This window comes from Podarcis erhardii (genome assembly GCF_964252035.2).
Source record: "Podarcis erhardii genome assembly, chromosome: 5".
NCBI classification, from domain to species: Eukaryota; Metazoa; Chordata; class Lepidosauria; order Squamata; family Lacertidae; genus Podarcis; species Podarcis erhardii.
The window spans coordinates 44,760,888-44,776,557 of record NC_138509.1 but is presented as its reverse complement, the minus strand read 5'-3'; the positions used below and the strand labels follow the sequence as shown (position 1 = coordinate 44,776,557).

The 15,670-nt window shown below is 40.5% G+C and overlaps 1 protein-coding gene across 1 annotated transcript in view; it reads left to right on the top strand.

Annotated features, from left to right (window-relative positions):
- Nucleotides 1–15,670, top strand: part of ZRANB1 (zinc finger RANBP2-type containing 1) — a 40,755-nt gene that overhangs the window by 10,979 nt on the left and 14,106 nt on the right. Inside the window, exons 3-5 of the mRNA XM_081863244.1 lie at nucleotides 12–862; nucleotides 13,358–13,545; nucleotides 15,449–15,602. Coding sequence (XP_081719370.1) covers nucleotides 49–862; nucleotides 13,358–13,545; nucleotides 15,449–15,602 — 1,156 coding nt within the window. The 5' untranslated portion in view covers nucleotides 12–48. The remainder of the gene's footprint in view (nucleotides 1–11; nucleotides 863–13,357; nucleotides 13,546–15,448; nucleotides 15,603–15,670) is intronic.

The window sequence follows — 15,670 nt, the reverse complement described above, 5'->3', positions numbered from 1 at the left end:
TTTTTCCAAAGCTTTCTGCCTGAAATCATTTACTTCAAGGAGTGCAGGATGACAGAACGTGGAATAAAATGGGCTTGTGAGTATTGTACATACGAAAACTGGCCATCTGCGATCAAGTGTACCATGTGCCGTGCTCAAAGACCTAGTGGAACTATTATAACAGAAGATCCTTTCAAAAGTGGTTCAAGTGATGTCGGTAGAGATTGGGATCCTGCAAGTATTGAAGGAGGCAGCAGTCCTTTGATATGTCCAGATTCCAGTGCAAGACCAAGAGTTAAATCCTCCTACAGTATGGAAAGTGCAAATAAGTGGTCATGCCACATGTGCACATACTTGAACTGGCCTCGTGCAATACGATGCACACAGTGCTTGTCTCAGCGTAGGACCAGGAGTCCCACAGAATCCCCTCAGTCTTCAGGGTCTGGTTCAAGACCAGCTCCTTTCTCTGTGGATCCTTGTGAGGAGTACAATGATAGAAATAAACTAAACATGAGGACACAGCACTGGACCTGTTCTGTCTGTACATATGAAAACTGGGCTAAAGCCAGAAAGTGTGTTGTGTGTGATCATCCAAGACCCAACAACATTGAAGCAATAGAATTGGCAGAAACAGATGAAGCTTCCTCAATAATAAATGAGCAAGACAGAACTCGATGGAGGGGCAGCTGTAGTAGTGGCAATAGCCAAAGAAGATCACCTCCTACAACCAAACGGGAATCTGAAATGAAAATGGACTTTCAGAGAATTGAGCTGGCTGGAGCCGTTGGCAGCAAAGAAGAACTTGAAGTTGACTTCAAAAAACTAAAGCAAATAAAAAACAGAATGAAGAAGACTGACTGGCTGTTTCTTAATGCTTGTGTTGGTAAGTTCTGTGTCAGTCATATTTCATTTACAAGGGAAGATGAGTGGTGTATATTGGTTAAAATGTAAAACACAATTATTTTGGCAAGCTTCACACAATGTTTATAACAAGCATGCATATGAAGCTCTTTAAACACTTAAAATCACTATACAAATGTTGAATTTCCATATTTTAACAACACAATATGTGAACTTATTTTTGTAAGGTGTTGAAACATAGGAAAATCCTACTTAAATGCTAGCCAAATAAATACCATTGACACAAGCGTAAAATCAGAGTTGCACTTCAGTTTTAAAAATAAAGATTCTAAATGCCTTTAAGAACAGTTCTTACATATGAACACTAATGCATAAAATTACTTAGCCATGTGTTAATTTTTTTTTACCCTACTTACAGTGACAAGCTGTGCCTTAGAATCAGCAGCTGCAGTTCATGAGTGTTTGTAAACAGTATAGATCTTACACAAGTGTGAGGCAATCAGTTAAAAATAACACAGAATGTAGTTCTGACCTTGGAAATACTGATTGTAGTAACAAATATTGTCGTTTTGGCATATTATAAATTACACTTTGATTAATTATCTTTAGTGTATCAAATCTATAATGCTATCGGGATATGTCTAGTGTTCTGCTACGTGGATTTCCCCCTACAAGCAGATATTTTGGAAAATATTGAAAGTATTTTCAAAGTATAAGGGTGGAACTGTGCTGTATATTTAATAATAATGATGATAGTAATACAGTGCAATTAGTTTCATGGTGCATTAGAATAGAAGAGGGCATGTTCCTGTCCCAACGAGCTTACAATATATAAAACCTAATACAAGGGAAACAGATGAACATGAGGGAAGTGGTGGCTGGGGTAAAAGAATATGAGATTGTTTCAGTTATACTTAGGCTTGGTTACAGGCTTAGTTCTAGTGGAACAGCCTTCCCTGACCTGGTACCCTTTAGATGTTTTTGGACACATCAGGGGCTGATGGGAGTTGTAATTCAGACATCAGTTTGGGGAAGGTTGTATCAAAGCATTCATGAAAAAGTGGATTTTGAGGAGGGAATGGAGTAGGTAAGACAAGTTACATAGACAGTTCACACAAAAGGGTTTGCAGGGCAGAAAATGTGTAAATAGGTATAGAATTCAGCTATGCCAGTCTGATTCAATATTTATTATAGGTTTTTTTCAGTATCTATAACAGAGTTTTCAGGGTAGCTCCTAACAAAAAATAAATAAAACAAATTTAAAATTCAGAAGCAAAAAAAGTGCAAAGACAACAACAAAAAATCCACTCTGATTGGAAAGAACAAATTCAGTTTAAAACTAAGACCCCCCCAAATATTTTTGCCTAGTAATAAAACAACCCCCCAAGATTAGATGCCAAGTGAGCCTCTGTGGAGAAGGCATTGCACAGAGGAGGTGTCCACCTGCCCCCAAAGACCCCCACTTCTGTAGCTACTTATTGTATTTCATTAGATGGAGGCATTCAGTAGGACCTCTGAATGATGTTGAGATACATACTATCTTAATCAAAAATTATGAGATAAGCAGATTGCCTTCAAATATGAATTCTGCCTTGTATGGCTCTGTGGTAGCCTTAATCAGCAAGGAATTTCATGAAAGCAAGTACATGGAATTCTGTGCAGGTGGGTGAGTTGGGTGGCAGAGGAGGAATGACACACACTGTCCTTCCTGTCTGTGGCCGGTGTAAAAACAAGTGGCCTGCCAGACTATGGCAGGCTACTGAGCTTGGTGTATTTTTGTAGAAGAAAGTAAGAATTTGTGAACTTAATTTGCTCACTACTGACTGCTGAAAAATACCCTGTATTCTTTCAAATAACCTTCCAACTTTTTATGGAAGAAGGGGGGTATACAAAGCACTTCCAGGAAGTGTCTCCCCTCCTTTGTGGAAGATGGATTTTTTTCTTGTTTATACAAGACAGAACTCAATGTAGCATACTGCTATCCAAAATTCTCAAACACCCATGGTAAAAATAATGTGCATTGCCATCTTTCTCCCTTACGGTACTATACACAAAGACAAACATTTCTGATGGATTTTTTTAAAAGAAAATTGTCATGGATAGAACATTCCCTTCTTCATTTAACAACAAGAATACCCTTGCTTGGATTTATTAAATGCTACAAAGATGTTAAGCTGGTGTTTGAGAGACTGGGAACTTGAGACATGGGTGTCTAATATTGAATACCTGATGGATCTATTGCTTAGGATGGTAATACTGACATGTCAGAACACTGTGGCAAATGCATGTAATGTGTGTATATAATAGTGAAATGCTAGACTTGCAAATAGTATTCAGTTAGATATGGCAAATAGTTGACCAGGAAAAGAAGGTTCCATTTTTTGCTGCCCGTAAAATAAAAGGCATACTATTTATAGTGCTTATTTAAAGATTTAAAAACAATGAATTATACTTGTCTTTGAATACATGGTTCTTGTTTTGGCCCAAATGCAAATAGCTCATTAATTATCTTTGCAGTTTTGCATCTTGCATTGCAGCATGTTCTGAAAAGGAGACTCCGTTGATTTTTAAGTTTGCCTTTTTACAATTTTGTTATAGTGGTTTCAAGATGCTGTTTCCCATGATTTATTTTTAGAAATTTGATGTCAGTCACTCTAGCATTTAATTAGTATGCGACAAGTTGCTTCCTGTGGGATGCCTTTTGTAAGGTACCATATGAGAGGAATAGATTCTGCACAATTTTTGTCTTTTGTTTTTCTAATGTGGAAAACATGATTGTGGTCTATCGTAATAGCAAATGTATGTTTATATTTCCCATGTGTGGCCGATACCTTAAGGCATTTACTAGCCTCTGACATACTAGGTTCCTGTGGTGCAGAAAAGGTATATACCAAGTTTGCAGCTCAGTTTAAAGCAACACTAAAAGAGCCAGAGCATAAGCTTTATTTAACAGCAAGAAAACAACAAAAGGAGGACTTTTTTCTGCTGGAACTCACCAGAATTCAGTTCCGGCACCTCTTATGTGGACACCATTGCCATTATACAGAGACAAAGGTAGGTGTTTGTGGTGAGTTCCAGCATCTTTTTTCTGGGAAAATAGCACTGATTATGTAGACCTGTAGTTTATTTTAAAATACAGGTTTAGAAGGCCTGAGTAAATAAAAAGGCACTCACTTGGGGCCAAAAAGACCATAAAAAGGTGCCTGAGGAGACTATACCAATACTGGTGTGCCACAGCTGAGAAGCCCCTCTCTTTTGTAGCCACCTGCTTCACTTCACCTGGATCCAAACAGGATCTCAATGTTTCGGCCTTTGTAGGCTAAAGCTGGTAATTCACATTAGGCCTGGAAAAGGACAGGGAGGCAGTGCGGCAGGTTAAGTACCTAGTTCATAGCCTTGTGGCTCTATTTTAAACAAATTGCAGTTTCTGAGTCACTCTTTAAAAAGGCAGCCACATGCGCAACTCATTGTAGTAGTCTGAAGGTGTGGTTACCTGAATGTAAACAGCTCTGGCCAAGGTATAGCCATACTTTATATATTGGCTAAAACTGGTGAAAGGTACTTGCCACACAGACCTCTTGAACCTCTTATGATAATTTTGCATCCAAAAGTATCCCTAAGCTGTGAATTTACTAAGTTTTTTGAGGCGTTGGGAACCCTTTTCAGATCAGACTGTTTGCCCTTCACATGTGGCCCTCAGTACCTTTTTGGAACCCCTTGGCAACATTTGACCCCCCCCCATCCTCATCTCATGCTGTCTTTCCAAAGCTGGGGGAGTTTCCAAAGTTTGGGGGAGGAGGTGTGAAGGCTCTAACAGGATCCTAGGGTTCTTCCATCTCCTTTCCAAAGCCTAGTCTACACTTTTCTAGCTTTGGGAAGGAGAAGGGAGGACTCTTGTACTCTTTCAGAGCCTTGTACCTCCTTCCCAAAGCCCAGTGCCTTACTTAGCCCGCTGTGAGAAGGCAGCACAAGGGCTGTGGGGGAGGCATCAAATTTTAGCCTTCCTGCCCCCGTATGACAAGGCAGTGTGCCGTCTAAGGGTTCCATGTTGAACTACTCTTGGGGCCCATCTGGTATGAAAAGTTGGGCTGCCCTGACCTGGATGGACAAATCATCTACCAATAGTGCTTCCACCTTATCAGGATTGAGTCTCAGTTTGTTAATCCAATCAGTTACCATGCTAATGTTCTGATTCAGGGCATCCACAGCCTCACCTGCTTCTGATTATTGCATACTGGTCACACCTCAGCCCAGATTGCTCAACCTCTTTTCTCAGTGGTTTTGTGTAGATGTTAAACAGCACGGGGGCTCCAGGAAGCACAATTGTGAAGGCATTGAGCAGTATTTCTGCAGTACCAACTTATGGAATTGGTCCTCTCAGTAGAAATGGAAAATCCCTCTTATGCCTAGGTGGGTGAGCCTAATTAGAAGAATACAAGAGTGATGGTATTGAAAGTCATGGAGAGGGTTACACTTGAGCCTTCTGTCTTCTAACTGCTTGGACCCAGCCAACCATACATTTCCTGCTAGATTTAATAAGCCATGACTGGCAAGGGTCAAATACACAAGTGTTATTCTGGGCATGAGTCATGACCAAGCATTGTCCATGTCCTCATGTTTCAGTAACTGAAATCCATCCAAGCAGGCTGGACCAGATGGAACTCTGAACACCTCTACTACTGACATAGCATTAATTGTAAAGTTTAAGTCATGATGGATGCGAGAAACTTTACATTCAGAGTGTCCTGCAAACGTGATAGTGGGTTCCTGAGGATTAACCACATCTCCTAGGCCAGTTTTCAAAAAGGCCCTGCACTGTTTGGGAAATCTAGATAACATTGAGAGGATTCAGCTATAGGAGGAAAAAGTTTGTTCACATCCATCACTGCAACAAAGTAGGCTCTCACTTGTGTTCAGTTGGATTCATCTTGAATTTCCTTCCACTTGTGTACCAGCTGTCTTTCAGCTTGTTTCATTGTGCTCAGGTGTGTAACAAGGAGTTGCATAGGCTGTACCTAAAGGAAGAGACTGGTTGCATCAGTTGAGTGAGTCATCTCCTTATTCCAGAGAACAGCTAGGGCTTCAGTAGGAATGCCTGCCAAATCAGCTGGAAAAGCCCCCAGAAACAGCCTCTGGGGTGAATTTTTGTTAAAGGTACCCCACAGTTGCTGAGGGGTAAAGCCCCTGCAAGATAGTCTCAGCACCAAACATCCTTGGGAATCTCCAGAACCAAATATGAGACCATCTTCATCAGTTCAGAAAGGTAGCAGGGTGGGTGATACGCCAACAGAACCCCCAGGAGTCCAACAGAAGATAAAAATACTCCAAATTAGTACCAAATAGGACAGCAGAACTGGAGAAAAAATGGTGCCTCCACGAGGCATTTTGAAATCCTTGCTATAATATGGAAGTTCAGGTGGATGTGGGCAGCATGTATGTATTGGTGCTCTCCTGCCAGCTGAAGATGACACAAAATCCCTCCTTATGTACTTCTGGCAGGCAGCATCTTGAAGAAAGCTGTAGAGACTATATTGATTTTCTATACATCTGCTGCTCTGTTTCTTGGCCTGTCAACCTGCTGCTTTGACTTCTGCATTTGTGCCAAGCCCAACATAGTCAGAAGAGAAGTCTGCCCCCCCAAGCCATTTTACCAGTCAAATGTTGAGAGCATGGAGTTGGCTGCTCCTGCTGGCCAAAAATCACATCACCACCCTTAAAAATACAGTCTGTTACCTTGTCTCCAGATGGTCTGGCTGCTGCTGCAGTCCTTCTGGCTGTTCCTAGCTTTGAAGTCTACTGCTTCACTATCTTGCCCATCATGATAGATGGAGTGAAAAAACCATGCTGTGTCACACACTCTAGGCAATGAGGCAATAGCCCTTTGGCTGACATGGCCTCTTGTTACCCGCAGAGGGTAGAGAACTCAGCCAATCAGAAGCCTCAGCTTTAATGAAAATCTAGTAGTGAATTTCTGTACCTTTTAGCCTTGATTGCCATGCTCACTGGACAGCAGCGGGGGCACAGTTAAAGTTTACTGTTAAAGGCTCTCCATATCTTGTGAGAGGGTGCTGCCCTATGACTACTGAATTTTGCAGGTTGCTTCTGTAAAAAGCTGTGGAAGAAAATACTGAATTATAATCTTTCCCTTTTTAATCACTATTGTTCAGATTTTAAAAATCTAAAGCATCAGTTTTGTATTCTCTCCAGAGTTTTCTTTTAGGCTTGAGGGTATTAGAGAGCTCTTTCATCTTGATGGCCTTATGGGGAAAATGTACATTTTTAAAAGCAATACAGAGCAGTCAAATCAAAACTCTCAGGCTCTAGTGGCTAGTGATGTTAAATTCTCAAAAATAATCTTTTGGAGAGAATATTATCACTTCATATCACTACTAGTGGCACACCATATATGATTCCCTGGGATATGTTCCTATTCTGCAGATATGAAATAAGGATAGGTGCCCTGTGAATGAAGCATGTGCCTTTTTCCTAAGTAAGCCCACTTACATTGTGATAATTGCATGAAAGGGCCCTCAATTATTTTTTGAAATTTGCATTCCAGTCTAGGTAATCAGTCGTCTTCCTCAACTCTCCTACCTTATCTACTTGCATCACCAGGATGGCATGAACAGTAGAGTTGAGCAAACTACAAAGGAGCTGATATGTACCCTAGATAAACAAGATATTTGCCTAAGGCTGATAGAATGTGATAGTGTTTTCTGGAGGAAGGTGATAGTGTTTTCTGGAGGAAGGTGACTTAAATTCTCTGTTTCAAGTTCATTTGGATTCTTATTATTTGATGAATTGATCAGAGCTATTCAACCACTGTTCTTGTTAACTTTGCTTGTGTGCAACATTTCCAAATGGTTAATTTCCTTTACTTTGGTATAACTTTTAGATTGGCCAAACCAAAAATTTCCTGCTGCTAACACATGATAAAAGATTGAAATGTCTGCTCAACATTCTTAATGTTTCAGCTTTGTGGTTGGCTGTGAATTTCCAGACTGAGTATCCTAACCTAAGCCTGCACAATGTGTGGCTTGCTAAGTTGAACACAGCCGGACATTTTTTTGAAACCTGATGGGCACTTAATAAGCTTCCGTTTTGTGTAGCCAAGCAACAAAACCAGGAGGAGACTATCAAGTTCCAAGCAAACTACCAGATCTACTTGGTGGATGTGGGTTACAGGTTGTCTAGGCATGTCAGGACATCAATTAATGTGCAATTTTGGTGGTATGAGGTCTCCATACCACATGTTACATACATATGTGGCCTACTTTGAACAAGAGATGCAGCGGTGGGTAAGAAAAACTGGAAGTTGGAAATCCTAGATGGGGAAAAGGGTTGAGTGGCGTCTTCCACATTACTTCTTTATACTTTAAAAAGCTTTTCTAGTTATTCACATCTGTGTGTGTAACATACAATTCTGGCTTGGATCAGATTCTTTTGAACAAAAATACTGTATTCTGATCATAATCCCCAATGTTTCTCCTGCTTTGGTCTCCTCTTATATTGCTTGTCTTCAGCAGTGAAATCTGTAATGGAAGCGTTTGACAACTGTTCCTTTCATCTGCTATTGGGAAGAAAGGTGAAAAGAGATTATTTGGCAGAGTATGTATGTGTAACATTCATTCTTGCCTAAGAGAATCCAGAAACCACATTTTCTCTTAGAATTGTCTGTCTGGGAATGCAGCTTTCATTAAAAGCATTTTACTGATACTTTTGAGAAATATGCTTGCCTGCAGAAAGTGTTTATAAGTGTTTATAATCCCACCCCCCAAAATACTTCTCAGATCATAGCCTTCAGACCAGTCATCTCTCTTAATGGTGTCAGAAATTTTATCAAGTGGTAATCTTAGGCTGTATATCATAACATCATGTATATTATGATGTAATTGTTATCTTAATATTACATTTTTTGATCTAAATAATAATCTGATATTTAAGGATGTGGCATCCTAGATCTGTAAAAGAATTTGTGGATAATCTTCTTAGTTTCATAGATGTAGGGGTCTTGTTGCCATTTGGGGGCAGGACGGCAACACTTTTTATTTATTATTTTGATAAGCATGCACTAATACACAATTCACATAAGTGACACATTGTTAATATCAAATTTTTAACAGAAATTGTTAATACATGTTCAATTTGGTGTTTACAGTAAACATATTAGTACCAAACTTCAGTTTTCAAAACCACCCTACGTACTCTTTATTGTTAAATTCCTTAGCATATTGTCTATCCATAACATATACTTCAAGGATTCAAAGCACATACATTTCAGTAATCCTTGAGTGTCAGCCAGGCACAAAAAATGGCACCCAGACTTTTTGAGGTGCTCGCAAATGGAGAATCTTTAGGCGCAAAATGCATCTGGCATTTCTCACTCTCACTGGCAATCTCACTCTCACTGAGGAGGACCCACCATTTGGCTTCCACAAACAGTAGCAATCTATGCAACAAACAAAGGTATTTATATCCTTTCATAGATCTGTAGGCTGGATGTCCAACAGTTGGCAGCACTCATATCCCATCACTCTTCCCAGTGCTTCTGCTATATATTGCTCAGCAATACCCAGGCTGGTAGAGGTACCAAAAGTGGGGAATGAGGTGTGCAGATGGAATCACTTACTTCTCCCCTATCCCATGCTTGCATTGCCTGGTCTGAGAATCAGTCAGGTATCCTCTCCATCTCATGCTCCATCAACCTCCTCTCTGTTGGCTTTTTTTTTTTTAAAGACCAATTTTATTTTGTCCTCTCAGGCTCTCAGAGCTCACTCTAGTGCTTGGACGTTAGGCAGGGACCATAGTCAGAGGAGGAAGTGGGGCTGTGCTCTCTGTGTTGGCCTGGCTGCCCTAAAGGTCCTTGGAGGTGAGGACTCAGGGGCCAACTTTAATTGAGAGCTGACACACCAGCCATACCTGCAGAATGGTGACAGTGGCAGAAGGAGTGACTTATGCTGTTAGCTAGTTACCCGGTTCCCTAACTGATGGGCTGGGCATGTTTAGCACATGTCTGCACATAAGCTTTCAGTAATATTGGGATTCCCTTTCATTCAGTGCCAATATTATTTGAAAGCTATGAGCAATAAACTTGTGGCCTGCTGTAATCCTCTTAAGCATTGGCCTCCATCTTTCAAGCCCCAGCTCTGCTCCACTTCCAGGTGCAGGCATAACTGGTTTTGTAAGCCCCATTGAGGACTTTTCTCAAAAGGTGGGTTATAAATCTCTTGAATATGTTAGTTGTTCTTGAGTAAATGTGTGTACAAAAATACTAAATTCAGATTCCTTTTTGGTTTTTAGGCACAGTCCAGCCCTTATGCACCTGTGTGTCCTGGCCCCCATGATAGACAGGCCCATGGGGAGGAGCAAGGGGCACTTAAGGGTAAGAAGGGGGGTCCTTATAGCCCCTACAAAGTCTCCGGTACTTACTAAGCTGGGAGGGAGGAATAACCAGTTGTGCTGGCATTTCTTTGTACCTTGGATCCAATGTTTGTGCCCAGAGAGTCATTCTCCCTTTTGGCCTGGTGAGTAAAGGAGGCTATGGTACAGAATGCCACAAAATCATTGTTTCTAAGAACTGACATGCAAACAAATTAAAAAGAAAAACTTTGAATATAATTTGTGACAATTGCAACCTACTGATAGTGCACTATTGTGGCTTTCTTGGTATAAAATGAAGTGCCCATTCTACGAAAGTAGAGTATCATTGTGTAGGCTTAGAACATGAAATACATTTCAATCATGCTTTCTGCAGCTACATTTACATCTGCTTCACATCTGACATCACATCTGATGACAGGTGTGTGTGGTTTTGGGAAAATAGCCTTGAGGGGGAAATGGGGAGGCCTAGCAGGTTAAATTTGGCCCATGGGCTAGAGATTTCCCATTCTAGGGTTAGGGGCACTTTCCTCATTATTACCATCATATGAATTTGTTGATTTCTCTTAAGCAGAGGTCTATGTGCTAAGTAAAGGATATAGCTTGATAAATACCTGCAGAAAGATACTGTTTTATACAATGCAGTGTAAAAATCTGAATGCTGCAAGTTTGATCGCTTTTACTTTAGGCTATGAAATGTTAACATAAAAGTGTAGGATTGAATTTTACACAGTGCTTTTACTGTGTAGCTTTTCTTTGCTGGCTGGAAACCAAAGAAGTTGGGGATTTTTTAAAAAAAAATCAAGTTCCTATTTTAGAGTCTTCAGAAGCAGTTTCTCTGGAACAGAGATTATAAAGCTAAACCTGCTTGGAATAGCTTAGATGGCTTCAATATGGAAAATACGTTGTATGCTGCCACTTCTCTTACTGTAAAGAGTATTGTTTCACTTCCCTAGTTAATCTTCCCAAGATTCAAAAAGATTGAGTATATAGTTATTTCCTAGGGTATGTAGTAATTTCCCAGAGAATGAACACCACTTCTTTCTGTGGTATAGTTTGGATTATCTCCCATTTCTTCTTTCTTGGTGTGTGGTAATAAGCCAGAAATTCCCCTGGAATTAATCCGAAGTCCCTATGTTTTCCAGCACTGAAACAAGGCAGGATTTTAAACCATTATTTGCAGTTGGTTTAATATCCTAGCTTGTTCTAAACCTAGTAACCATAGTTTCCTGGTTTGGATCTAACTGAAAAGGAAGGTTAATTAAACACTTCCCAGCTTACCACAGTGTGTGGCGGAGAAAGGGGACTATGAGCACAAGTTTTGTTCCCCTTTAGATTGTCTAAACCAGGCATAGACAAACTCCGGCCCTCCAGATGTTTGGGACTGCAGTTCCCATCATCACTGGTCCTTTTAGCTAGGGATGATGGGAATTGTAGTCCCAAACATCAGGAAAGCCGGAATTTGCCTATGCCTGGTCTAAACATAGTAAGTTCCAGGAGCTTCCTTTTGCGTTCTGTCATCTCTTTCATCCAGAAGGAGAGGGATCCTACCAAAGATATTATCTCATTTTCTCTGAAGGGCAGTTCAGTACATACTTGCACATCCTGTCTATTGCCAAGACTCTCACAAACCTATTTCCCTTCCAGTTTGCCATGATGGTGTTGGTGGATACTGCATTCTTCAGAACAATAAGATCCCCTTTTTTCTGTACCAGGACTTCCTTGTTCCTGGAAGTCCATTTTGGGAAGATGAGGAAAGCATATAAAATGAATTCAGCTGTTTAAAATTAAATATCCTAAATGCAATGTACCAAATGCACCCGCTCTTCAGGGGTGGCATTGCACTCCTGATTACACTTCCTTTGTTTGCTTTATTCTGGTACATCCATATTCAGTGAAGACCCCACATTAATGAAGTTATCCATGGCAGGCATCCACTTAGCACTTTTGAAGTGGTTGTTAAATGGTACCTCTTAGTCACTGCAATTTGCCCTTGCATGGGAACTTAGTCCTGTTGAGCCATCATAGCCCCTCCTTCAGATGGCTTGTAATGTTTTGTATTTAGCTTATGGCATTGACGGAGTAGTTATTTTGTGTGATTTTTGGCTAGCTTATGGTGAATTGCTCAGGTAACACCCTTCCTGAAACAAAGGCGTGTCCTACTCAAAGTGATGTTATTAAGTTTATATGAACTGACTGGACTTGCTAAAACAAAAGATCCATATCTCTCCCCACTTGTGTCCAATATGATAGCACTTTCCTCATTCACCTTGAGAGCCAATGTCTTATAGTGGTTAGTGTCAAGACCAGGACTAAGGAGAAGTACATTCAAATCCCTACTCAGCCATGGAGCTCAGAGGGTGATTTTAGACAAATCACAAATTCTTGACTTAGCCTACCTCATAGGGCTGTTGTGAAGAAAAATGAAGTGGGGAGGAGCACCTTGTATGCCGCCCTGAATTTCTTGGAGGATAAAAATAATAATGTAGTAGTTTGTATACAGCCACAGGGAAGACTTCAGCGAGTTCTGTAGCTTCATATTGAAGCCAACCATGTTCAAGCTGCATCCTGTCTAACTTCTGTAATGTGTCTTTGGCAGATCTGTCACTGGAACTCTGGCACATTTGATCTGGTGCCCAATGAGAGAATTTTGCCGAGCAGCCCTAAGGTCATTTTAGAAGGGCTCCATTTATGTGATTTTTTTGATAGTATAATTAGATGGGGCTATAAGTGAGAACCAGATCTCATTAGTAATGTTTGAAGTCCTTCCACAGAGGCCCTGTGAATATAAGCAATTGATTCATCCCTTCTCTTGAACTACTATGCTGTAGACAAAAGGTTGCATGGACTTGATCTGCATACTCTCCTCCATGGACATGTACTGTATAGGTTTCTACCTTCATGTGAACTGTAGCAAAAATACTATGTACTGCTGCGAGCATACATTATCAGTTAGTGTTACTGGCAAGGCACAGAGCTCCACTGATGGCAACCAAATTCAAGGCCCTTCCCCAACTTAGGATCTCAATGTATGGTAAGGAAATGGTACAATAAATGGTAACTTGATTAAGAATGAACTGTCATTATCTTAAGTAATATTAGAAATTTTAACTTTATGACCCATCTTCCATGTCTCTAGGTGTTGTAGAAGGTGACTTAGCTGCTATTGAAGCATACAAGTCGTCAGGAGGAGATATTGCACGACAGCTTTCTGCAGATGAAGTACGCTTGTTAAATCGCCCTTCCGCTTTTGATGTGGGATACACACTTGTTCATCTTGCTATACGTTTTCAAAGACAAGATATGCTAGCAATTCTGCTTACAGAGGTGAGTTTTCACTTTTGCTGGTATGTGTGCTAATGGGAGTCTCTGCATCTGGTTCCAGAGACAACTGAAGCATCAGCAGGGAATTTAATGAGAGTAGTGCTGAAGCCTTGGTGGTCAGTTTGATCCTTCTTGGTGAGGTATACCAGAGAGGTATATGAATAAGATGAATGGTGCCAATACCAATAGAGATTTTGCTGTCCCTTAGTCTTATCCTCTGTTTCCTGTTGTTGTTGTTTGTTTTATTCAATTTATATACTACCCTTTATTAAAAGATCCCAGAGTGGTGAGCAACATTAAGAACACATTTTACGGATTACAATAATAAAAACCATAAGAATAGACTGCGTAATAATAAAACATAATAACAGCGCCTACCCCCCACCCCACCCCCGCTTTAAGAGGCCATAGATTATTTAATAGCCAAAGGCCTGGGTAAAGAGGAATGCTTTTGCCTGGTTTCTAAAGACATGTAATGCCAGATGAGCCTCTCTGGGAAAAGCCTTCCACAGAAGGGGAGTCACCGCCCTGTTTGGGTTTAGTGAATGTGTGGCTCTCCAGAAGTTGTTGGACTCTTTAGTTCCCGTGAGCCATAGCCTGCATTTACAATAGTTGAGAGTGATGAGAGCTTTATTGTACTGATTATCCACATCTACTGGGTTATTTACTAACAGAAATGATTCATAGTGGTTGATGAGGAAACACTGATTCTTCCTCAGCAAAGCTTTGCTCTTCTGTATCTTTAACAATTCTTATTAAATTTATAACAGTATAATTCCAGAGCAATTTACAGCATAAAACAAATACATAATTAAACTTCTGTGAAAACACTAAAAATGAAACAGTCTTTTCAGAGGTTAGAAGTCCTTGGGAAAGGTCTTCAACTGGCTCTAAAAAGACATCGAAGTGGTTGCTGGATGGTCATTCCACAGCCATATTTGCAATCAAGAAAGGTCCCCAATTTCCCCAGCTTAGATGACAATGACACGCAGAGATAGGCCTCTGAAAATGACCACAGTGCACAGGCAGGTTGATGTGGTGTAGCTTTACAAGTCTCAAGCCATGTAGAGCTTTTAAAAACATTTTGAAATGTTCTCCAAAATAGATGGTGGAGCACTGGAGAAATATTCCAAGAATGTCTTATGTTCATTGAAGGGATTGTAGTTAACTTTCAATAAGTGAAATGAATAAATCCAAGACACTACCAGGCTAGGCAGAAAGGGACTGTGGAGCTGCGTATTTATGGTCTTCTTCACGCCGGACATGGTTTCTATATGGAGGTAATCTCAGTGTAGGAAATATGTTCCTTGTGAAGCAGCCCTGGATACCCTACCATGTTAGGAATTTTGATACAGCTGTAAAGTACATCTTAGCTGTGTTTTATATTAGGAACACATGAATTCATGTGTTCACTAGATATGGACAGAAATAAGGGCTGCTAAAACTTCCTTCTTGTTTTGTTTCTGAATGATGCCAGTTAGTTCAAAGACTTATCCAATGATGGCAGCTCTTTCTAGGAACTCAATTTCAATTGATCACAGAGTAGCATTTAAGCTATGGAAGAAGTGACATACATCTCCTCAAAACCTAGTTCACTCTTTGGATAGTTTTGTCCTTCCTGCAAGGAGCTCGGGTTGGTATCCATGCAGGTATCCCCCTTTCCCTCTCACGGGGGTAGGTTAGACTACAAATTCATTACTGCCCTGTGATCACCCAGCAACCTATATGGCTGAGCAAGAGTCAGAAGTGAGATGCCTCTGTTCCCAAGCCCACCATTCCAATAATGCAGAACATTGGGTCTTACTGTTACTGTCAGCTGTCCTTGGGTGGGGGATTCTCTTGCGTTTTAACAGGTGTGGTCCATTTCTCTCTTAAATTAATAACATCATGAAACATCCTGTTACAGGTATCCCAACATGCAGCTAAGTGCATTCCAGCTATGGTATGCCCAGAGCTTACTGAGCAAATCCGACGTGAAATCGCTGCATCTCTTCATCAGCGGAAGGGAGACTTTGCCTGCTATTTCCTAACTGACCTTGTAACATTTACATTACCTGCAGGTAATTATGAGGTGCTTCTTTTATCTGGTAACTTGTCCTTAGCAGATAAATGGGTGTATGAAATTGCC